Genomic DNA, 26,132 nt, shown 5'->3' with positions numbered 1-26,132 from the left:
GAATGGTTTGAAAACCCCTTTTGTAGTCCAATGGCAAGAAATCTAAGAGGCTACCAGGTCTTACCTCCCACTTTGTTTCCTCTAGACGGGGACCTAGTTGAGTCTGTTCTCTCTCAAAAGAAGCACATCTCTTTTCCAGTGCCTCCCTTTCCTGCAGCAGCTGGGAAAAATCCTCCTGCAGTTTCTTTTTCTCCTGCTGCAGCTGAAATACTTGCAGCTGCAGAACCTGTTGCGCACGTTGTGCCTTCACCTGCACCTGCTTCATTTTTGATGCACAGCTCTGCCGAAGATCTTCCATCTCCTGTTCGCAGCGTTTCTGCTTCTCCTCATACACCTGCAGAAATGGAGAATACACATGATTTAAAGGCATTAGACTCATGGTTTGTCTTTGCATAGTATTGTATTTGAAAATTCCCAATCAATGAACACTACAAATTGGTAGACATTCAGAAACATGCTCCATTAAGAAAGTTTTCTTCACAATTATCACCTGACAAATGGCTGCCTCATTCTCATCCAGGTTCTCCCGGAGTTGCTGTAGCTCCAGGTCTCGCTCCCGCAGTTTCTCCTCTAGTTCACGAATAACACCTTCATATCCTTCCCCTGGAGCAGGGGACCGCCCACATGATCCGCTGTCTGACAGTGGCTGACCTCGCCCACTTAAAGACCCTGTGCTCTTACTTGATGATGATCGACCGCTGTCAGAATTAGAGTGTCCATGGCCACCACTAGAGCGTGTGGTTTCAATCTGGCCAGAGGATACTTCGCTCTGTGCCAGGCTGTACCCAGTGCTGCTGTAGGTGGGCAGGCTGGAGAGAGAGTTGCGGCCTGAGTCAGACATGGTGCAGGACTGGCTACTCCGTGCATTGCGACCCCCACTATACGAGTTACGCTTCTCGGCACAAACCAACCCTGCTACCCCACCAGGGAGTAGGAGGTTGAGACTGGCCTGGCTTTCAGACAGACTGTCCCCTGAGCGTGGAGACAAGTACTGCACAGAATTGCGATTCTTAGGCATGACAGGCTTAAAGGCAGTGGGTCGGATTAGTATCTTCTCCATACTCTGTAATCAAAATCGTGGAGTTAATATGACTACTAATTAAAACCATATTTCAAATCCTTACATCAATAAAATGCTGACTACACACATGATAAACAACTAAACCACAACATCATGAAGCTACTACTAGCATAATCTATTAAGCTCAAACTTGTATAGTATAAAATCTCAGTCTCTTCACATAGGATAAGGTCACTCTGCCTCCTATCTTTTCACACACTCTGTAAGCACTTTTTCTAATGATTTTCTCAGGCCTCATTGAAAGTTAGAGTGTGTAACTGAGATCATTAAATGAAAAACAGAGTGTCTTTGATTAAATATGTGAGTGATGGCATATTGACATTTTGCAGTATTTTTGAGTGCAGTGATTAAAGGCTCTACCCAATCAATAGGAATGAAAATCCAATTAGACATTCATTCACTGTGTGTAAAGGTGCAAAGCCACCAAATATATTAGAACTCTGCTATGAAACAAACTTTAAAAAAGAAAGAGTTATTTAAATCCAAGGCATGAAAAAAACTATTCCCAAGCATACCCCAACTTACCTTTTCCAGCCTGCCAGACACAGGGATGAGCTTGGGCGGAGGGCCACCAATGTTACCATTCATGCCTCTGTTATCAGGAGGCTCTTCAGTATCACTGCAAGGGCTGCATGCAGTCACATGATTATCATTCCAGTCCCCCACTGGCTCATCACTCAAATAGCCATAGTTGCCATTGCCAGCAGAAATTAGGGCAGAGGACTTGTTCTTAGCAGGTAAAGGAGGCTGGTTGTTGAGGAGCTGCTCCTGTGAACTGGCACTGCAGAGTGTGTCCTCTTGCTGTAGGAAGCAGCTAGTGGCTGGTGTGGGTTTACGATATTTAGCGCCAAATTCGCTGATGGCTCGGCAGTGGCGCTCCTGGTAGGTACGTCCAGAGATGAGGCTGCTTACGGAACCCATGTTTCCTGCCGCACACACAGTGGGGGAGTGAGATACTGAGCAGCACTGCTGGATGTCAGCACTGGGCTTTGGGTGATCAGTGGGCACAGGCAGAGCCTGAACTAGAGCCATGGCGAACACGCGCCCAGGACATATACTCTGCAGAGGGGGAAACAGGAAGGCAAGTAATAAAGCTTGAGTCTGTAAACAGATGTTGGCAGCATAAGCTAATTTTCATGTAACATGCAAAATTGGCTCATAGTGGATGTAATATAATTAGACAGTTCACTAATCATGTCTAAAGTAAGGATTTCCATGGTGGGATAGACTGGTTTATTCTAGTTAATGCTAGTTTGGGGTTGGTCTGGTGAAAATGGTCAACTGGCATACACCCTGAAGGCATTTTGAAAGATTTCATGCTTAAATGACATACCTAAAAGTAAGAGCTTATAACTATAAACACATAGCAAAAAGGGTCAACTGCATGTTATCAATTTAAACATTTTATGAAAATATATTAGAAACAAGCTTAGAGACTCCCATGCTTCACTACTGCTTAACCCCCCCACACACACACACACAAAAAGGGATCTAAAAATAAACTTTTCAGTTATTATTCAAGTTTGACATTATACCCTTTAGACAGAAAGTATGGATTATCACAAATTAACTGGTGTTGTTCTCCAACATGTCAACTATACGAGAAAATCAATTGTGTTGATAGGACAAAGCAATTGAAAAGTTATAGCAAATGGAACCAAGGTGCCCAATGTGGAGTTTTATTTATCAGAGTGTCCAAATACCTCTCCAAACAAGTATTCAGGTGATATATTGAACATTAAAACTATGAATGCAAACATCTAAAAAAATATAAAATTATTTAAACATTTGCTTCTTATTACCCTCTTGTGCACAGTTTGTGTATGTGCGCTCTGGCTCTGCTGAAGGATGTTTCAGTGAATATATCCCAGAGAAACCATCTGTCGCTAAAGAACGGCATTGGTGATGGCCAACAAAGCTGTCATGAAACACTGTGAGGAATATATTATTTCAGCATCTACGTCGAGTGTGGGCTGGTTTGATTCAGGATCGGCTACTGTAAGTTGTGATATTACATTTTCTATATCATGTTTATTTTCCATGAAATATTAAAACAAAATGGGACAGACATGCTGTTTATCTGTATATAATACATGTGGATTTCACACATTCATACTCATTGTAGTTTGGGCTCTGAGTGAAGCAAATTTGCACGTTACGTTCTACTAATCAAGACCTTTCCAAATAAATATAGTATGATACATGGCTGTGTGATATTTTTTATCTTACTAGTTCTAAATATAATTGTGAATTCTGAAAATGGAACAGTTATAATTTATTAGCTAATTTAAAAGCTGCATCATCAACACACTAGCATCCCATGCTGGTGACAAGCATTGAAAATACAAAGTGTGTCCATGCTGGTTAGTTCAGGTTTGGTGCTGGTCTAGCTGGTAGACCATCATAGCCATGCTGTTCATCATCACAAAAAGGTGCCCAAACAGGATGTTTTTTTGATGAAGCTGGTTGATCAAGAAACCCTGGACATTTAAACTAGTTAAAGGGATTGTTGTTAAACCTAAAATTGTGTCATTATTTACTAACCATGTGTTATTTAGGTTATCGATGGACCTCTCTTAGAACTGTTCTACGTTTACCCTAACTTGAGAGCTGAATAATAACATAAGTGACAATGTCACATACTGTAACCTGTAAATGTAATGCTGTCTTTATTTAAATCTAGTTATGTTATGCATTTTGAGTTGTTGTTGTTCTAAAAACTGTATTCGGTAAGGACATTATGACCTCCCTGATCTTTGACATTACTTGTTCCTGGTTCAAGACCTAACATTTACATTTACATTTATGCAAAACGATGCATTTATGCAAAACATTTGGCAGACGCTTTTATCCAAAGCGACTTACAGTGCACTTATTACAGGGACAATCCCCCAGAGCAACCTGGAGTTAAGTGCCTTGCTCAAGGACATAATGGTGGTGGCTGTGGGGATCAAACCAGCGACCTTCTGATTACCAGTGATGTGCTTTAGTCCACTACGCCACCACCACTCCGTGATCACACATGAAGTCGGCATGCTGTTTCCAAGTTCCGGTACCTTGGTATCGGCCACATTATGCCGACTCACAGACAAGCACCATCTCCTATTATTTTAACATTGGCTTCAGTGTGTTTTCTTTCCTTTGTGCTGCAACCGAAAGAGCGTTGTGTCAGCAGCGTGGGAGACCCAGGTTCAGAATCTGCATTTGAAACCAAGACGTAATCGCATTTTCATAATCAGTGGAGAGCACAATTCGGAGGTTGCACTTTACCCTTTAACATAAAATTTGTACTGCATTGAAGGTGTTTGGGTTGGGCGGTACAGTTTAATAAATATGCATTACTTTTCACTTTATGACAGCCTTTACAGCTGAAAACTACTTGGTTCACAACTTTCGTTTTGCGCCCCTCCGTGGACATTTCATCTGGAAAATGGAACTTTCTCATGGCCACACTGCTTTGGCAACTGGGGGCAGTGTTTTGCATTTTGGTAAACAGACCGATTTCAGCTAAAGAAATGTCTACATACTGTTTTCGATCAGTATGCAGGTTTAAAATGCCAGTGCAGAGCTGATATTTCAAGCCAAGAATTGCCTTTCTTCTGTGGAAACAATCTGGAACAGTTCCAGATTGAGCACTGGCTCCTGAACTGTGATGGTGGAAAAGGAGTACGAGAGATCTATTCCTCTGTGTATATTATAAATACATCCAGGTTCATGCTGACAAGGCAATGGGAATCTTTCTTTCAGAACAGAGTCTGGATAAGATTAATATTAATTGCAGAAAATTTGGAAATAGCATTGAGGTGAATGAGATGAAACAAAGTTTGAGAGAGAGGCTTAAGAGGGATTGCGTGACTCTTGAAGTGTAACAATTTCCAAGGCGGCTCTTTGCTTATGCACATGGTTCCACTAACTTGGCCATCAGGTATTTCAGCTTAAGCAGTTCTTCTAAAGTATGTTCCTGTATACAGTCCAGCAATCTAATTGCGCTGTGCCTCAGCCACAACAATTAGACCTTAATGCAAATGATCATCAACTATGGCAGGAAAAAGCTATAAAAAAGTTTTATTTAAACTTTTTATTAATAAAAATTAGTTTATTCTAGTGCTGTCAATAGATTACAATTTGTAATCGAATTAATTACATGGTGTCCCAATTAATTAATTGTGATTAATTGCATAAACAAATATTTGCTGAGAAAGCCTCTCATATAACAATAATTCAATATATAATGATTATACATATTTATATCAATATATAATTATACTTAGTTATCTTTAAATATAAAAAATTATATTTATATAAATATTCAGATAATTAAAATGCATTACATTCTTGTAGCAGAAGAGTTAATCATTGATAAGACAATACAAAAAGCGGCTTTACAATACAATGTATTGTTTACTACCATATTATTGATCATAATCCAATCATTGATCAACAGTTCACAGCAATCCATTTCACAAATACATTTGTCAATCAGTTGGAGATTTATTATGAGGGCTTGTTTAAGGGCCCATCAATTTACACCTACGTTAGACGTCTCGGGTGCGTTGCATCATAAACATAAAATGTTTAGGTCACTGTGTCAAGTTAAATATAGTTTAATACTCAATCTTTAAACACACCTTGAGATCCCTTAGATCGCATTTGCGCTCCTTCGAGTGTATTGAACGCAAGAACATTACGTATGTTTGTGTTGTTCTGCCTACTGAAGTGTTTTCTTCACTGTATAAACTGCGCGTTGCTCATACAGCTGAAATTTCACTTACTGCCCTCTGGATTAAACAGGTGGTACTGCAAGCTTGAATTTCTCAGGAATCTTCCTTATTATGGTGCGATTAATTGCATTAATTTTTTTTCATTAAATCGACAGCCCTAGTTTATTCTGGACCAGGTGAAATGTGTAAGGACTTTTGTTGCCAATGTCTGTTTCCTGGGAACCCTTTTCAAGCATGTAGAAGGCTTATAGAAGAGGAGGTCACATCACACCATGCTGAATTATCATGGATCACTTTACTCTTTTTACATCCAGATTCTACCCTCTCCCCAAACTAGTCCTTACCCTGTTGTCACCAACCCACACCATTCCCCCATCAAATTCCAACTGTTACCATTAAGTAAATACCCTTAACTGCTACCCTAATGTAAGCACAGCCAGAGTTCACGGCTGGGGTAATCTAGAGCCTATTGTAAAACCAGCTGCAATTTTACACTGACTTGAAAACTGAATGGTGACGTAACAGGTTACATGTCTACGTGGCAGTTTTACGTGACTACCTAACCTGCTCACAAACAAACATGCCACATTACAATGTTTGTGTACAGCGTTTACTCTTTTTTTTGAGGACATATTAGATAACAAACAGATAAATGCAATCCAGATGACTTCTACAAAAAAAGACGACAGGTATTGTCTACAGACAGTGTGCACTTGGCTTAAGGAAATTACATTATTTACTATGAACTTTGTTAATGTGGCTTAACTTGCTAAGAACTATTAACTGTAACAATGGGATCGTAATTAGCATTGGTGTAGCAGATGGTTTTATATATATATTTTTGCCATAGCATCTAATGATTGATTGAGAATCCCATCTGTGTCCATCTGTGCCACAATCTTCCTAACTATGTGGGTATTCCCCTTACTGAACAAAACAATGCACAAAATAAGACTAGAGGAGTGTAATTCTATGTTTTTCTTGAGCATTACTGACTGAATTAAATACACCGATTAGTTAGGTGGATGGATGATGTCGAAGCAATCGTTGCTCTGTCCACGGGCACTTTTGCTGAGGTCCTTCTTATGGTCCATGTCCACACCAACACTATGATTTTACTACAAAATAATATAGAGATATTATGGTTGCTGTAGTAAAACCATTGTTAATTTTTGTAAGGGAACGTTATGGTTAGGTTTACGTGTAGAGGTTGGTGTAGGGTGAATGTGGGACACTACATAAAAACAATAAACAGGCTGCAGTGATGCTGCTATACTGTATGTTAGTATTTAATTAGTGTTACAAATAGTAGCTATCTGCCAGTATTTGGACCAGGGTGCAAATCTATCTATTTATAGTGCAAATAGCCTCTGCCTTTGTAAAAACATGTCATGCTTCATTGTTCTGTGTCAACTGATGGATAAATACTCTAACAGTGATGGCTGAACGTAGCTCACTCAACATGTGCCCACTGTCTCTTTGATCTGCTCTGTTATGACAGTAAGAGAATAATGTGGCTCTCTGTCCAGATGTTTCTAATCAAATTTGACACTGGTCTGGTGGAAGAAATCTTGTTCTGATAAGTTTTAATAGATCTGTTACTGCCGGAAAGGATTAGCGGCGAGGTGTGAATCTCTTAGGAATCACGGAGCTTCTCTGTGGAGTCTGGAGCAGAACAGGTTCAAAATGCCAGCACTGAGCCTGGAATCAAGCAGAGCTCCAAATCTCCGGGTAGAAATCCCTAAACCTTTAATCACATTTGGTCTCTGTTTGGTGCAAATGTAGATGCAAAGGGCAGGATATTTGATGCGTGCTCAGATCCTGATCAAAGCTTCTTCCCATGACATTGTGGTGTCCGTCATTCCAGCATTTGTTCAGATAACGTCAGGCCTTTTCCAGTAACTGTGAATAGAAGTATGTGTGTACCCCAAAGTAGATTTCTCACTTCACCAAAAGAAGTCTTATTAAGATAATTTAATAGAATGATTCAACCAAAAATGAATATGCTGTAATTCTTTTCTCACCCTCATGTCTTTCCAAACTCGTATAACTTAATTTCTTTAATAGAACACAAAAGGAGAAATTCTGAATTATGTAATGTAATCTATCTTTTCCATGCAATCACAATGATTAGGGACTGGAGCTTTCAAGATTAAAAAAATATGCAAAAGCACTATAAAAGTATAATAGAAGTGGTCCATATGACCTGCACACTATATTCCAAGTTTTATGAAGTCATACAAAAGCTTTGGGTCATATGGACCACTTTTATTATACTTTTATAGTGTTTCTGTATCTTTTTTGAAGCTTAAAATATTCAGTAGCCCAGAATTTCCCCTTTTGTGTTTCATGAAAAAAAAAGTAATACGGGTTTGGAATAACAGATTTTCTATTTTTGGGGGAACTATCCTTTTGAGAATTTTAGGTCATGTTAAAATCTGTCAAAACAAGACAATTTCAATATATCTCAGACAAGATGTAATAAAAACAGATCACGTTACACAACCCTTACAGGAACACACCAACACAGAATCAAAGGAAACTAGAGAGCAGTGGAAGCAGCAAAAGGAAATGCTGACCTCATCCACTACCTCATCTGATTGTTGCACACGGTGTGTGCACGTGCTCCCCAAAAATAGAGAGGACAAATGTACATGCTTGGCTAAATGTTGCCCATGGAAATACAATTTGCCATTAAACAAAGGAGACAATTTATCCACAAGAATGCCTCATTGTGTTACCCTCCTTTATGGAGCATTCAGTGAGAGTCTTGGTACGCTAGAGTGAAAATGATAAAGTGATTAGTAAATCCAATGATTAAGAGTTTAATGATTATGAAGCCTCAGGCACAGCTGAAGCATCTGAAGACTGAATCAGTCAACTGTGTTTATTTACATTCTTAAGTGAACTCTCAGCCCTGATGACCTTTTTAGTCTTTCTCATTAGTTTTCTAATTCTTCTTCTTTCCTATTCTCTCTTCTGCTCATTTCCATTCTATAAAATGTTTCACACACTGATTCATTCTATTTCCAGCAGGTGCAATAATAAGGCTTGCCTGACACCAGTGTGAAAGAGTTTTGGGACAGTTGATGAGACTGTCACTTGCCCTATAGAGTCAGGGTTGTGTTGTAACAACATCCTACGTCGTAAGTTGAACATTTGGATTTCTATGATGTATTGAACATTGTTGTTGCAAATTTTGCAGATTTAAATGTCACCAAGGTAATGTTATCTAGCTGGCTAGCACAAGTACAGATTTGTTGAAATTGCAAGAAAAACCGAGTGGCCATTCACATCGAACGCATCTAACTCTTTTAGACGCAGCATAATGGATGGAACAAATTGTAAAATTGTCTTGGGTCGCATTTGGACACAGCTTCTAAAACATTTGCACTCCTGCTTGAGATGCTGAAAAAGGGAGGAGTAATTTCCTTTAACTCATCTCTTTGTCTGCTTTCCTATGTCCTGTCCTCTCATCAAAGAGCCACACGGCAACCTGCGGCCCCGCTCTGAGATTTCCTGCCAGCTGCACAGTTGTTGTCCCCCTTTATAGATACCATATGCAGTGATACCAAAACACAACCGACAGAGATCATTGTCACATGACCATAACAGAAAACACACCATTAGTAATCTTAAGGACCTACTTTGAAAACCATGAAACAACTCTAATTGGGTTGCAGCAATTACAAAGTGTGTGCTGTGATACCACACTCATCTAGTGTTTATACATGGCATGGAGAGTAAATGTAGCAGTATTTAGGGTTAATTATTAGATTCTTTGTTATTTCAAAGAGGATGGGGAAATAAGCAATGTACAGCAACTACACATGGCCAAGTTGCATATTCTATAAGCTTTACTTGTCAGTTATCTAACTATGCTTGCAATTGAGTAATATATAATACATTTTATAAGAACAAATATGCTTTATAATATGGTTATATTTGTTAACATTAGTTAATGCAATAGTTAACACAAACTAAAAATAATTTCTTTATCTTGGTTAATGATCATTTCCACATATACTAATAAATTTTTTACATATAAAGTTAAATACGTAGTTAGTCATTGTTAGTTCATGATACCTCATGCACTTATGAATAGAACCTTATTGCAGGTTGTTATCAAGCATTTGTAAATACAGAACAATAACTTTAGGAAGTGCACTCGTTCTATCTGACACTGACTGCATTAAAATGCCAGCTGTTCTCCACAGAGGGACTATGAATCCATGATTAAGGAGAAAAAATTTTACTAATCTGAGGGGCCAGTGGGATCCATACAGCTCTAAATTAGTTTAGCTCTGAATGCCGCTATGACACAGCAGAACCACAACTACTAGCTGAGATATCTCATAAGACAGAGGGGGAAGTTTTAAAAAAAAGTTTGAAGTTTGAACACAGAAATGATCTTCATTCAAAAGTATATGAATTTCAAGGACTATCAAGGCACTTTATGGTAGTATATCAATGCTAATGCTAATTAGATCCAAGTGTTTGGTCCAGTGATTCAGACTTAACCCCAATTCACATACTATCTGTCATATACAGTATTCTAAGTGTGTCCCAAATACAGTATTCTTTTTTTGTCCCAAAAAAAGTGTGGCTGACACTGTGCTCTGACCCCAGCTTAGTTGGGATATGCGAAAACAATTGCATTTCATTGGCTCTGCACAATGCCAATAAAGTTGAATCTTAATCTTAATTTAATAAGCTAAATGTTGGGGAGGACGTGTCTCCCTCAGTTTCTATGGTAGTTACGACGCTGTTAAAAGGTGCTTGACATATTTTTTTGCAGTGGATTTTCAACCACGCATGCTTTTTGTGCTAATTAAGCGAAGGTAAGTACTTTAGCTAGATGCTAACATTTACAGTATGCAAGAATGTTGTATGTGGTATCACGATACGTTTTTATATTGCTGTAGTATCTCTCAGTACACGTGTATTGCATTACTACACACTTCCCCATCACCAGCAAAGTACACATTTTTAATGTGTAACAGGAGAATGCTAATTAGGATTCACCCAAAGCTTTTTCAGCAGTTTGAAAAGATGTCAGCCAGTTTTAACATCTATCATCCTTTGTCCTTATCAGCTAATGTGCAAGATTTAAAATTTGAATTAATAATAAGACATGATCAATTGACATGATAAAAGTCCACTGGCTCCCAAGACTGGAAAGTTTAGTCATGAATGACGCATTTGAAATAATAGAGCAAATAGCAAAAGGAAGAAAGGGATCACTGCTGTCAGTGGACCCTAAATATTCCTCCCCAGTGAGTGCTGCAATGCTCATGCAGACTGAAATAAGCAGATGCGGTATCTTCTTTCAGGCCTCCATTTCTCACTCAGGAGATCCATTCTGAATTATGACAGTGAGTCACTGATCACAATTTCACAGTCGCCTTATTGTCTGAGAGCGAGGATTATGCTTTTTTGGCAAACTTACAAAAGCACTGTGTGTGTTGTCATTAATTATGAGTAAACTTGTGTGTGTCAAGGAAAACAAGGCAGAAAGAGGCTGCCAGAGTATGAGTTCATATGATTTATTAATAAGGAATATCAGAGACTTCCTAATAAACTAATGTTTATAATAACTGTAGTGTATTTGGGTAGTTGACGTATGAGTTAATGTAAAGTGTTGTCTTTTAGTTTTCTATGCTACTTCATCTAAAATGATGTAAAAAATGTTTTAGCTAATTCTTGTATAATTATTATACAAGCAGATTTTATGATTTCATTTTAATCGAGAAACGAATCGAAATATTTGTACTTGTCTAAAAAATTGTAACTTCACAGGACTATTTAAATGAACTGCAAAAGAGCAGTTTGCTTTAACATTCCTATAAATATTTTTCTTAACTAGAATAAAAGTTAATGCCCATATATTTTGTCAGTTAACTAAATTGAAACCTTTAAAAATAAAGATATTCTCTTATGTCGTTTGCACAATAGTTCACCCAAAAATGAAAATTCTGTGTTCACATGAGAACTTTTAGCACCAAACAACTCAAGTTTGAATATGAAAGCCACTGTGAACAAGCTTGACTCATAAAATTCCTTAAAGTGAGTCACAGCCATTGTATTGAAAAGATGGACCAGGAGACTCACTTCTTTTGGAACAACATGAGAGTAAATGATGACAGAATTTTCATATTTTGGTGAACTATAATCATTTAAGAACTTTCAAAGCTAGCTAACTATAGTCTTACTCATTCAAATTTTCAGTTTTTAATTTCCAAATCCCAACTATAACAGAGATCCACAGAAAACACATTGCTGCTGCTTAAACTCTGACACTCTCTATGTAAAACTACTCCCTCTCTTTATGGTAAACTCACTGTAGCTCTCCTTCTGCACTCCATTAATTGTGTTTTTCTTTGTTGAAGCACTGGATCAAATTAAAAGCGGCAGGGAAACACTGCCTGTAGAACCAGAGTTATTGGCCCTGCTAGTTTCATTGCCAACCTGATGCTGTTGCAGGCTCTGTTTGGGGCTGTTTCCATGGCACTTGAGGTCTACATGTGCATGTCCTGGGGTGAAAGAGAGAGGGGGTAGCAAAAGTTTGTAACAAAAACAGAGGGAGAGCTCCACAGAGAAGAGAAAGAGACAATGAAATAGAAAGAGCATAAAAGAAAGACAAAGAATAAAGACAAATTAAAAAAGGGCACAGGTGGAGTTTTAGTGAGCATAAATCGAATGCAACAGAGTGAAATAAAGGAATCTGTAAAAGAATGAGTGAGCGAGAAGGACAACAGAGGGGGAAACTCTGTAAGTTTAAAGAAAACAGGGGGTTGGTCGGCTCTTTAGCATCTCAAAGCATATAGGCTCTCTTAAAAACTAATTTGAAAAAGGGCCCGAGCTGCCACATAAACCTACCAAAGACAATCAAGCTCTCCTGTCCCATCTAACTCGCCCGGGCCTCCCTGGGTATCCCATCCAGCGAGCCTTTCAGAAAAGAGTCCACTGTCTCAAACTCTAAAATGAGATGCAGCAGGCGATGATTTCTACACAATACCACACAGAAGTTGCTGCCATCTGGACTGACACTACCTGTCAATCAACAGCATACATTTCATTTCACCCAGTGTGCAGTGCAAGCCCTACTGGCATAGGTCCAAACGCTAGCCATGGTACCCGATTACTAAAAGTCTGCCAACGGGAACAAACATCCTTGGCCTCCTTGGCCTCTCTTATATACCTTTGTAATCTATACAAAGTAACTTTTAAAGCTGAAGTGTGTAATTTTTTCAGTGTTAAAATATTTTCTCCTATCCCAGTTTAATTTGCAGAGGCAACAAAAAGTAAGCCATTTCTAGGTTTATTTCCCCACTGTGTAAACACTGTGCCTCCACAGCACAATGTAGGGCTCTGTTTGTTTGAGTATCCTGAACAACACGACACAGCAACAATGGCTCAATCAGTGGCATGAGCTTGGGGTGGGACTCTGTTTGATTGACCAATGGCAGAGGTGGGGTGCATTTGGAAAACCTGCATCATTATAATCATTATTTTTGCAAATCTGTTCTGTATGATGTTAGAGTCACAGAAATAACACACTTCAGCCTCATTAATTTGTTCACACAGAATATTGAATGGTTGCATGGATGCAATTATTGTTATTAAATACATCCTAGAAAAGTAGCCTATCCTTACAGTACCATTTGACTTGGTCCAAAATTATACTTTTCAGACTGTGACCCAGATAACTTTAATTCAAAGATGTGTATTTCACTGTGTAAATAACAGTTGTCTGTTTGACACTGCAGAAAAACAGAGTTGTTTATGATTTAATTATAGCGGTCAGTTTGTTAAAAAGAAGGGATTTCCACAGTCTGTTAAACTGATCGTCTGATACATACTGCACACAAAAATGGCAAGCGTTTGCTGAAATGGCCAGTTTCAATCTGACTGGATGGCTGCTATGCAACTTCTGGTAGTCTGGGTGGCACCAGTCGGCCTGGAAATGAAGTTGTGTATACAAGGTACCAGCCAGATTGATGCAAAGAGTTCTTTGATGAAGAAATAATCACTGGATTTGCCAAAGTTTGTATGGTGAGTGGCATCAAATTTAAAAAAGTTTTGTTTGGGCCACTTTGCAGCAAGAGATCCATGAGCAAAACTGTATATTCCACTTTGTTTTCTGAGTTATGAAATAATCAGTAGTTATTACTTTCGATGGACAGATATTCAGATTACAAAGTCTACAGACATTTTATGCTATCTTTTGGTGTTTTCTGTGTTCCTAAAAAACACTTTCGCCCCCTTGTGGTCCAAGGTTAGTTACCGCCATAGCGCAGCAAGACTGCACTCTGAAATAAATTGACTGTTCATAAAAAAAAAAAACCTTGGATTGTCAGCAGACGATTTGTCAGATCTGATATAGCTTCATAGGAATGTTCCTAATCAAATGCTCATTTGCAACTAACATTTTTGTGTGAACAGGCCTAAAAAATTAAAGATACTTGGGCAACATTTGGGGTTCACCTCAGCTCAGCTGCCACACTGGCAGAACTCTCTGGACAAACTCCTAAGTCCCATACAAGGCAAGTCAGTTCACTGGGCAGCCATCTTTGGAATGCTCTAGGTCAGGCTGGGCAACTATGTTCAATGTAAACAAACAGCATAAAGGTTAAGCTCCTATCTACTTGAATGGGGAAAAACCAAAACCTCCAAAACAGCTGGTCAAGATCCAAGAACATATTTCAAATTAGGGCTGCAACTAACGATTATTTTGAGAACCGATTAATCTAACGATTATTAGAGCGATTACTCAGCGATTATTGCAAACATTAATCATAAGCTCTTAACCGATTATTCAGCTTGTGCCCTGGTTGTATTAAGCGTGCTTACTAACAATAAAAAGGAAAAAAATAATCTTTTAAAAATACCTCGAAATTACATTGGTGAAGAAATTCACTGCAAAAAAATCCTATTGTTATCAAGTGTTTTTGTGTTGTTTTCCATTTAAAATGGTCTAAAACATCCATAAAACAAGATACATTTACTTGAGAAGAAACATATACTATATTTAGACTTGCTTTAAGAGAATGTACCTTAAATATAAATGTATTTTGTTTATACAAGTGTATTTTCTTTACTTGGTTATACTTCTGCGAGTGCAGTGAAGACAAAATATACTTATATTCAAGATCTAGTCTCTAAAAGCAAGTCTAAATATCTTATATGCTGCTTCTCATGTGAATGCATCTTTTCTTTAAAGGATTTTTAGATATTTTTAAATATTTGTATTTTTAATATTATATTCAACATTCTCAGATGTTTTTTTCTGCTGTATAGCTGCTAAAGTAAATGTACATAGTTTTAAATGAGTTTTAGATATTTTGATTGAAAAACAAGCCAAAACAAATCAATGTATAAATGTATTTTGTTGCAGTCTATAATAAATATCACCTTTCTGTTCACTTCAATCCATCTTTAACAAAACAATTTTTTTATTATATACTCGTTTATTAATAAAGCTGCTTATTACCAATTTTCTTCATGAAAAGAAATGCACAGTGACATATTTTATGATTCAATACGTTATAATCGAGCTTTAGCAAATGCGCGCTCAAGTGACGAGCATCTCCGCGACAGAGTTTGTATCAGCCGGATGCAGTTTCAATCTCCCCCCTTAGATCGGGACATTCGCGCAACTCGTAGAAGAGGTGCTGACCGCACAGAGAAATGCCAGTTTCTGAGTTTGTAGTTAATTACATGATCTTCCTCTGTATTATTTTAAATTTAATAAAGTTATAACGCATTAAACTGCATTTAAGATGTAACACCGGGATGTTCTGCTCTCGTGCGTCATCATTAGAGTTTAATGTGATCCCATGTTACGTTAAATGAGATCAAACGTCTATTCGACAATTAAAGTTTTGTCTACAATTTTTTATTGTCGATGTTGCTGATAAAGTCGCCTAATCAGAAGTTACTGTAAATCTTACAACAATGGTATCATAAGTTGTGCTTCTTTAGCTCAGATAAATCTAAAAAACACTATTTTTCAGGCTGATTCAGCAAATGTGCATTCCCAAGATGAATGACAGGCTATGTCTGTATCTAAAAGGTGATTGGTTCTTTTACCTGTAAGGCAGGAATTCCTTTTCTACATCTGTTTGCTGTTCCAATTTCTCCCATTCATTTTAATACCAGTGATCCGTCTCAGGCTAAATATTCTGGAATCTCTAAGCACACATTCAGTTCTCTGAGGAACTTACCTTAAATTCTTGCAAGAACTCTAAAGAACTCAAAGGAATATAAATGGTTCCTTCAGTAACCTTATCATAAGGTAAAGGCTTTGAGGCACTTGAAATGTATCCTGTATACATTCCTTGAGTACATAAACAGTATATTTGATGCTCCTTTAAAGGGTGTCTGCAGAATCTCCAGAGGGTTCCTCTGGTGTGGAAGATGAGGAACCCCAAATTTTGCCTCCAGGATCTTTTACTTTTTACAGTGTAGTCCTAAGTATGGCTACAGGACTAGTAACACCATAGTTCTGTGGTTAACATAGTATCTAACCTCACTGCATACTTGGTCAATTAAATTTAACCCATTGCAGTTCTGGGCTTTCCTGTCTATTTGTAAGCACTAGAAAAGCATCCGGCGTGGGAATGAGCATGTAACATCCAGGAGCCAGTTGTATCTGTGTCAGCTGCTCTTTGCCATGGTAGGAATTTCCAACCGCTAATGGTTTTTCGGTTCAATCCAATGGTCAGAAACAGACACTTTGAATAACAGCAGCACAAAGAGGAACTGCGGTTCCACCACACTGTTATTACTGCTAAAGTGGTCATTCTGAGGAGATGCCACTGACAGAATGGTAACAAGCTGATGGGGTAATTTTCCCTCAGAGAACATTTAAAATGTACTTGGTCTTGGTAACTGAGTATGTGCTATAAAAAAATAATATTGATCTATCAGAGTGAAAGAGAGAGGCCAAAGACCCTTTTGTTATACACAAGAGAAAGGACAGACAGTTCTTTGAAGAGTACAAAGAGTAAATAAGGACAATCTATAGTCTGTCAGAAAAGACAATACAGATGTTTCTTTTTATTGTTCCTCAACACAAATTTGTCCAGATTTGGTTGAATATATACAGAATATAATGCCACAATATAAGAATGTAATGTCCCTAAAAAATCCATAGTACTATTTTTTGTGATATCTGATAACTAATGGCTGAGAAAGAGTAAGAAACAAAACATAAAAGGTACATAAATGAAAATAAACAGTGCAAAAGATGAATATAAGTGTCTCGCCACAGTTGACTGAAAAAAAAAAAATCAGGGCTACTTCCTGTCTAAATGGAACATCGGCAACTTTTTAAATGTACAGTTCTTAGAGTCAAAATATCTCTTTACTGGCTGTAGACTCTTAAAATGGCCTCTCTCTCTCCTCCTTGAAACTTTCTCAACCAGCATCAGCAGAGAGTTAGACAGATAAATAATCTTGTGGTCTTTCTGACAAGCCTTAATCACCACTCTCATGATCAAACCCAAATCACACTGCAGATATGCACAACACAAACTGCAGTTGGGGGAAAAGTGGCACAGCACACATACCACTAAATTAATTCCACACCATAGCTTACATAACCATGACCTCAGACAAACTATGCCAGCATGAATATGTAATTCATCTAAAAAGTGCAAAGATGGTGAACCATGCAGGAGCCACAAACCAAACCAAACAAAAAAAGACAACCTTGGAGATGGTTTTGAAAACTTGCAAACACGTCGCAGTGAGGCCAGCCACAAAGGGATGTGGACTTACAGACAGTGTCCCAACAGATTCCAGCCAAGCTCAGACAGAGAGGAAAAGAGTGGCATGGAAAGTTCTGATTCAGTGCTGTCAGCTGAGACCGACTCGCAGTTAATGAGCTCTCCCTCTGTATATACGTCTGCAGGAAGCTAAAGCCTTATATAAATACTTGGCACATAGGGGTATCTCATAAATGGAAACAGTAAAAGAGAAAAGACGAGAGGACCATGGCATGGTTTTTGGACATGTACTATGGTAGTACTATGGTATTTTTGGTATTGTGATGGTGCTTTTTTGAAATTACCATGGTATAGTACGTCACTTACAAAGAAGTACCAAAAAGGACCATGGTACTAATACCATGTTTTTTGGACATGTACCATGGTATTACCATGTTTTTTTTTAACATGTACCATGGTACTTTAGAGTACCATGTAAAAACCATGGTATAAATCAAAGTAACATTACATTACCATTTGATACCATCACTGTACCATAATACTACCATAGTTTTTAATTAATTCATCATTAATTCATAATTGTTTTTCACATACAAACATATACTCTGAGTACCAAAAATACAATGGCACTAAAATTATTTTGTACTGTGAAGGAAATTTTTATTTGTTGTAAAGAATGGTACTCCAAGGTACTTCCAAAAACACCATGGTGCTACAATTGTCAACATGATCACGAGAAGTCAGTATGTTATTTCCTATTTCCGAGAGTTCCAGTACCCTAGGATCGGCCTCGTTATGCCGACTCACCTACAAGCGCCATCTTCTATTAGATATTTTTGCATCAGCTCCAGCGATTACCTTTCCCTGTGGGGTGACTTGAAAAACATTGCATCAGCAGTATGTGAGACCCAGGTTCGGATCCTGCGTTGAAACCCTGAAGTAATCTTGCTTGCATAATTAGTGATGAACACAATTTAAAGGTTGTTTTTCCTTCTAACAATACAATTTTACTGCACTTATGGTTAAGTTTAGGTTTGGGGTTTGGGATGGGTTGTACAGTTTATAAAACATGCATTCTTTTTCACTGTATTACAGCCTGTACAGCTGAAAACAACTTGCTTTACAACTCGCATTTGGTGCCCCACAGTGGACATTTTACCCAGAGAATTGAGCACACACGTGCCCATATGCCCAACAACACTTACCACTTTGGGCACTAGGGGCAGTGTTTCGAATTTCGGTAAGCACAGACCGATTTCAGCTTAAGAAAAATCAACTTACTGTTTCTGATTTCAATGTGAGATCAGTCTGCCATGGTACATGCAAAAAAACAAACAAACAAAAAAACAGCACTAACATGATACTTTTAGATACATTTTTGTAATAATAAACTTGTAAGACTCAGTAGAGGCACAACATTTCCTTATAAAGACGGCAAGCTGACAGCATTTACTAAGGCTATGTTTTAAAGCCCTGTAACATATGAGAGTGATTTAACTTATCTACTATTTTCCGACTCACTGACGCAAGCACCTTTCCTCCCCCCCAGGTGATCTCATCTGGAGCAGAGTATGTGCTTGTATATACAATAAAAGATTACTCTATTTCAGGCTTTTCCTGTATAAGAATGTGCCACTGAGCTAAGTAACATCCATCTACTTTAAACACAAATGGGAGCTCTCAAACTTTGGAACCCTTCAATCAAAACCTCAACCCATTCTAAACCGAAACGTCAATAGAGTCAGACTGCATACTGTGCAAGAAGCTTAGTGGTGTTTGACCAGTCTGAAGATGCTTTGTGTAAGCACTGAGTGAGGAGCGATTTGAGATTCCTTTCTTTCTGTGTGTGTGCTGACAAGGCAATTTGATCATACATTACCAGCTCTTAAATCACAATAATGTATAAAAGCAAAAAAAATTCTTCCAACTTACTGCTCTCTCCAAAGCTTGTCATAACAAATCAGAAACAAAACCCAACAGCTCCATCCATTAGACATAAATGCCCATATGAAACCAAAATCACATAAAATGGAGACTTTTGCTTCAATATCCTGCTTCTCAGATATTTCTCCAAAGAAAAAGGCTCCAGTAATTTCTCCTCTAGAGTTTCAGAAGGGATCTCCACAATGTCACAAACAGTGCTCAGATTTGCCAAGATTTTGATCTGCAATCAAAAGTCTGGTATTTTAATATGAGCACACACATTTTCATCAAACTTCCAAGACCAAATGATCTGAGCTATGCAACGCTCCTTAATTTTTTATAGCTAAATACTCTTACTGCATATCAACAATTACATAATTTGTTCCTAAGGTTTCTCTTAAGGAATTTAAGAAGAAACATCAGAGGCAAAATTGATACTTTAAAAGAAACATAAATAAGAATACATAAATCAATTTAGTCTCCTGAGCTCTGATAGAGCACATGACATACTTTTTTAAAATAAAAATAATCCTCAAAATAACACATTAATACAGTGGTTTCACTCTAAAGTAAAATATTTCCCATACAAACCTTGTCACACATAACTCTCTTCAACAGAAATCACTATCAATGCCCCAAAACTTCAAAGAGTTTCTTCCCATTGTAGACCCTCACCCCACTGCTATCAACTTTAAGAATGTTGATCATTCATTTCACTTCACTTCAAACCCCTGAGAGCTTATTCTTGCGAGCAGCAGTGGAAATTTGAACTCCTATGCCTAGTGAGGGTTTAATAAATACAGTTGTGTTGCTGACATACCCATAGTGCGATTCATGGCCGCTTCCTCACATCACACCAGTCTGTCCTGTAGGTACAACTCTGTACACAATCACAGCCTGCTCACTGTACTCTGCACATTTGCTTTCTCTATCTCAGACATACACACTCACTCTATCTCTTTCTCTCTCTCACACATATTCTCCCTATTCCTCCTTCTCATGCTGAAGTATTTTCTTTCCCCGTTTTCTCTGAAACCCCTTCCTCTGTGTCCTGTCCTCTCCTTCACTCTCCCCTCTTTCCTTGCTGCCTGCCTGCTGCAGCACCGCCCCGTTCTCCTTCTCCCCTCCTCCCTCTCTCTTGTCTGTGGCCCCTTCCTTCTCCACCACCCCCATCCTCCTCACACACATTTAATCCCTCCTCGTGTGCACTCTCCTTCTCTTTTACCCTGTCTTTCCTCAACTTTTTCTTCTCTTTCTCTCTGTCCAACACGCTGTCTCTGGAAAATGGAGATATAAACAGTAAATTCAGAATCTGCAATCGGACTGAATTTATTCTGATTGATGAAAATTAATGTGCCGCTTTAAATGGAAGTTATTGGGGCCAGTCCATAATGATTAAAATACATATCGTTTCAAAAGTATAGCCACAAGATGTAAACATTACATGTGTTAACATGATTTTATTGTGATAAAATCGCTTACTGACCATATCAGTGTAAAGTTATATCCTATACAATATTAAAACTTTATTGCCATGACAACTGCAATTTTATCAAACTAAAATCACATAAAATTTCATATTAACAGGTATAATCTTGTAGCTATACTTTTGAAATACAACTATTTGCCAATGGAGTAAGAATTAAAATAAACTTTAATCATGACATATACCATAAAAAATTTAAAAGTCTTAATATCATATGCAGTTTTGTTTCTCAATTAAGTCAAATCTTTAAGGATGTTTGGATGTTTTTACTTGAAAACAAGACAAAATACTGATTAAGAAAATTACTTCTACCATGCGTAGGTGTGCTGATCCAGTCAAAGTGCACCAAATCAAAATGTTAGAAGGAGGGACAACCACTTTGGCTTTGGTTTGCATTTCAACGAGCCCCATTCACTCGCTCCCTTCTTTCAATCTTTTACCACTTCTCTTTGTAATTTACAGGCAATTCTCAAACAAAAGCAGGGAGGCATGACGTGTTATTCTTCACCTGTGTGAGTTGTGAACAGTAAAAACAGGGATCTTGAGTGTGTGTGGGACACTCAAGCAAAGCGAAAAGTAGGAGATTGGGGAAACGAGAGAGAGACACAGAGAGAGAGAGAGAGAGATGGAAGAAAGAGAGCTAATGAACTGTTAGGAACAGATGAGCATCTGAGTGATTAATGGACACTTGTGCCCTCCAGGGGAGTTATCATATGAACATACACTCCATATAAAGTCACCAGGGAGGCTTAATGTGATACTCCCAACACATACGCACACATAAAAGTACTTCCGGTCAATTGCATTCACTTGGCCAGAACGATTGCACATGCATGCTTGCAGTACACCCTGCATACTATCCAGGAAGAAAACTTTTCTCTTCCAGTACTGGTCTAGAAAAGCTGGGGGGAGGAGATATTTTTACACCCCCACCCCAACTTCCCAATCCCACTGTCTCTATTGAACTCTGAATTAAAAAGGGAAAGAAATGGGACGGAATGAAGTTGGTTTGGAAAGAGAGAGAAATTAATTATAGTGAGGGACAAAAGACTGAACAAGAGCGTAATCCCTCCCGCCACACACACATACCACACACTGATCTAATCAATTGCACACACACTCATGCAGACAAGCACACACACAAAATGAGAGGTCTTCAAACTCCAGCAAAACACTTAACCCCTCTAAAAGAAAGAGAGAGAAGTAGTAAGAATGATAAAGAGATGGAGGAGAAAGGGAGTGAAACCATAAAAGAACTGTTGAACTGTTGAGTGCAGAAGTGGGGGAATGGGGGAGTTTGTGAGCCTCGGTACTAATGAGCAGGTCCACATGGAATCTAAACTCAGAAAAACTTTGCAGAAAGCTCCGCAGATCTGCAGCACCCATCACTTGCAAAGTTCTACACATCCTCTGTCCCTTTGCATAGTAGCATTTTATTCTGAAGAGAGTGTCACCGAAACATCAGGGTTGGTACTGTTCTTTCCCTGTAGTGAACCCTTCATTTTAAAGCTGATAATTACACATTGGTAGGGTGATCAGATTCGTGCTTGTGGAAAAAGGGACAGCCCCCTCCCAGCAAAAATGAAATTGACGTATCTTACCATGGCGCAGATCAATACGAATTAGAGGGTGTATCCGCATCTGTAATTGTTGTGGCCTTGTACTTTTAGTGTGCGCTTGTCTTTCAAGAGTTTATCGTAAAATGCAGAGCAGTCCAGTCCAATATTAAGATGTACGAAAAGCTTTTCCTTCATGACTGTTACGCTGAATCGAGATATATCCAGTGTCCATGCTGCGTTTATTAATGGGAACACACGCTACACAGATGCAGATGTCCCAGGCAGGCATAAAACTCCACGACCTTGGCTAAGACTCCGAAGTTGATGGTCTTGCTCTCCACCTCACAAAAAACTTCTGTCCATCTCTCAGACACGGCCATCTTGTTCATGTTCCACTCAGTGATGCGACGAGTGACAATGTTTTTCATGCAGGCCCATGAATCAAAGAGCGTAGTTTCATCAATCAAACTGAGATTGGGGATTCTGGAGTAGAAGGGTTCGAGGCTGCTCTGAATGTCTTTCCCCTCTGGGATGTAACACAGTAGGGCCCACTCAAGTTTTCCTGTGTTCTCCAATGAGCAGCTCCAATTTTGGAGGTAATCCACTGATGATGAATAAGAGTTTCTTACTGCACAAAAGAAATCATCCACTCGCATGTCACCAGCTTCAACCAGGGCACCTAACTGCTTTTTATTGAGGGTATGAATGATTCCTCCAGCCTGGCCTGCAAGACTTTTCTCAAGTAATGAATGTGCAAAGCTATGGCGGTGAACAACAGAACGATTAGCAAATAGTCCTTCACTTGCATAGACCTTGTGCATTCGTAACTTTGCTTCATAAAAAAAAAAGAATCGCTAACACTTTGTGTGGCACAGTTACTTTTAGCAGCATCCACATAATTTTTTGTATGAACATGGGCGATGGAAAAGCAAGCTCCATAAATCTCACACCTCACTTTACTAGGCTTTGTATGTGACTCCTTTTTTAGAAATGTAAACTCTTTTTAAGATGTACAGTAATTTAAAATGTAAGATGATTACAACATGCTCCAAAACATTTGAGACAGGGGTAATTTAAGACTAATAAAAATTTGATGAGTTAAAATAACAAGGTGATGTGAAACAGGAGATTTTAAACAGGTAAGTTAATCATGTCATAGTATATAAGGAGCCTCCAAAAACAGCCAAGTCCTTCAAGAGCAAAGATCATTCGAGACTTGTCAATTTGCCAACAGATGCTTCAGCAAATAATCCAGCACTTTGAGAACAATGTTCCCCAAAGACAATTTGGAAGGATTTTGGGCATTTCACCCTCTACAGTGCACAATATAGTTAAAAAAGATTCAAGGAATCTGGTCAAATCTCGGTGCATATAGGTCAAGACGAAAACCACTTCTGAATGCGTGTGATCTCTGATCCCACAGATGTCACTGTCTGCCATCCAAGCTGTTATTAGTGTCAGGTCCAAAAGCCAGTGTCTGTATGGGCCACGGGTGTGTCAGTGCCCATAGCATGGGTAACTCGCACATCTGTGAGAACACCATGAATGCAGACAGATATGTACAAATTTTGGAGCAACAAATACTGCCATCCAGCATTTCCAGTGACGTTACTGCATTTTTTTAGCAGGACAACTTCAAACCACAAACCGACTACAAGTGCATGGCTGTATAAGCAGAGAGTGTGGATGCTAGATTGGCCTGCCTGCAGTCCTGACCGGTCTCCAATTGAGAATGTGTGGTGCATTATTAAGCACACCGTACGGCAACGAAGACCCTGTACAATTGTGCAGCTAAAGACCTACATAATGGATGAAATTCCCCTTTCTAAACTTAAACTTGTGTCTTCAGTGCCCAAATGCTTAATAAGTGTTATTAGAAGAAATTATGTTTCACAGTGGTAAACACTCAACTCTCCCAACTTTTTTGGAGCATGTTACAATCATCTGATTTTAAATTAATGTAAGTTTAAAAAACTATGAAATTCACAAGGTAAGATAGTTGTAGTTCTTTAAATATAGCAAAGGGTGAATATAATTTAAAAATCACTCCTTTTGGTTTTATTAGCATTTATTATACTGTTCCAACTTTTTCGAATTGGGGTTGTAGAAATTCTATTTGAAGCAATCTTACAGCTAGATTATCATGATTATGCTCCCTTTGAAGTGCCCTTTGAAGGCTTATTTATCCTGTTTGGAATGCAGGGATAGTATCTCTTTGAATGAAATACAGAATAATGGTTTATATTCTAAAAAACCTTAAATACAAATTTTCAATCAAGTCAATTGCTGATGTATAAAATAAAGTCAAAATGTTTTTTCTTGTTGAATGTTATGATTCCCTTGGAAATAAATCATATTTAGTAAGTAAATGGATTGCGAGCACCATTTCATAGTCCACATAAGTCCACAGATTCTGTCTGGAAATGAGAAACATGCATGTCAATGGGGCAAATAATAAATCACAATAATTCACAAAATGCATGTTAGTATGAATCAGTATGAATCTCTGCTCAGGCACTGAAGGTATGAGAAGATCATGCTGACACCACTAAATCTTAGAAGCCAGATGAAAATGTGTTCGACCATCTAAATGATCAAAGACTATAGTGAGGACTGAACACCAATCTTTGATTACCCCTCTGATGGAGGAAGATTACATAACTAAATCATGGGTTCAGAGAAGGACATCTAGTCTGGGATTGTGATCCATGCCTGAGCTTAGACCCCCCAGTATCAGAGATGGGGGGTCTGAGGTCCATCACAAAGCTTTCAGCTTAAGCCAAACACATCTGCTGTCATAACACATCCAAAACACCCTCTACACTATAACACATCCAACACATCTGTACACTATCAGTAACAGATACACACACCCATATATATCAACACCTACAGTGCAAGAAACGTCACATAGACACACAAACACGCACACTAGAGCTTCACAAACTTATAACGCAAATACATATTTACGTGTGACTTAAGTGTCAAAATACTTTTAGGGGCCACTGTATACAGAGCCCGGCCTGAGTGCAGTAATGAATGGCGTGTAATGAAATTGTATGTGAAGCTGCCAGCAGGTCTAAGCATTGCAAACCAATCTACATTTACTGCTCTGCTCTCTGCCATGGAAAAGCAATAAAACCACTGAGGTGAGGTGTGGAGTGGAGGGGGATAGGGATGAAAAACTGAGAGAGCAATTGAACTCTGTGTCCTTTTTGTGCACTGCTGAGTGGGAGTACAGACCACTCAATACTCTTTAACAAAGAAACAAGCTTTGGACATTGGTCCTGAGTGGGTTCGGTACACTTCTACCCTTGTGTGCACAGTGCTGGAAATGAAAAAACATACCAAGAGTTTACCGGGTGTTTGAAAAGATGTCTATTCTTTCGTTTTCAGACAGTTTCCATTCTCAGAATCCCATCATGAATGAGTGGTTAGGTCTCCAGCTAATAAATCCCAAAGGATAGGCAGCAAATGGGGCTCGGGACTGCTAGCGAGGAGGTCTATAATGCTTGGAGAGAGATCTCTACTAGCATTGTCAATCATCTCAATGGTAGTTGCTCAGCTGGCGCATGCAGCCCCACTAAAAGTATGACAACATTCATGGGCACTCAGAATGTGTTTTAGACA

The 26,132-nt window shown here is 38.5% G+C and overlaps 1 protein-coding gene across 1 annotated transcript in view; it reads right to left on the bottom strand.

Moving 5' to 3' along the window:
- Positions 1-26,132, bottom strand: part of LOC127617934 (leucine zipper putative tumor suppressor 2 homolog) — a 95,513-nt gene that overhangs the window by 4,816 nt on the left and 64,565 nt on the right. Inside the window, exons 3-5 of the mRNA XM_052090114.1 lie at positions 1,607-2,140; positions 491-1,063; positions 65-334 (exon numbers count right to left, since the gene is read on the bottom strand). Of these exons, the coding sequence (XP_051946074.1) occupies positions 65-334; positions 491-1,063; positions 1,607-2,113 (1,350 nt within the window). The 5' untranslated portion in view covers positions 2,114-2,140. The remainder of the gene's footprint in view (positions 1-64; positions 335-490; positions 1,064-1,606; positions 2,141-26,132) is intronic.

This window comes from Xyrauchen texanus, chromosome 24 (genome assembly GCF_025860055.1).
Source record: "Xyrauchen texanus isolate HMW12.3.18 chromosome 24, RBS_HiC_50CHRs, whole genome shotgun sequence".
NCBI lineage: Eukaryota > Metazoa > Chordata > Actinopteri > Cypriniformes > Catostomidae > Xyrauchen > Xyrauchen texanus.
This window is presented reverse-complemented; position numbering and strand designations above follow the sequence as displayed.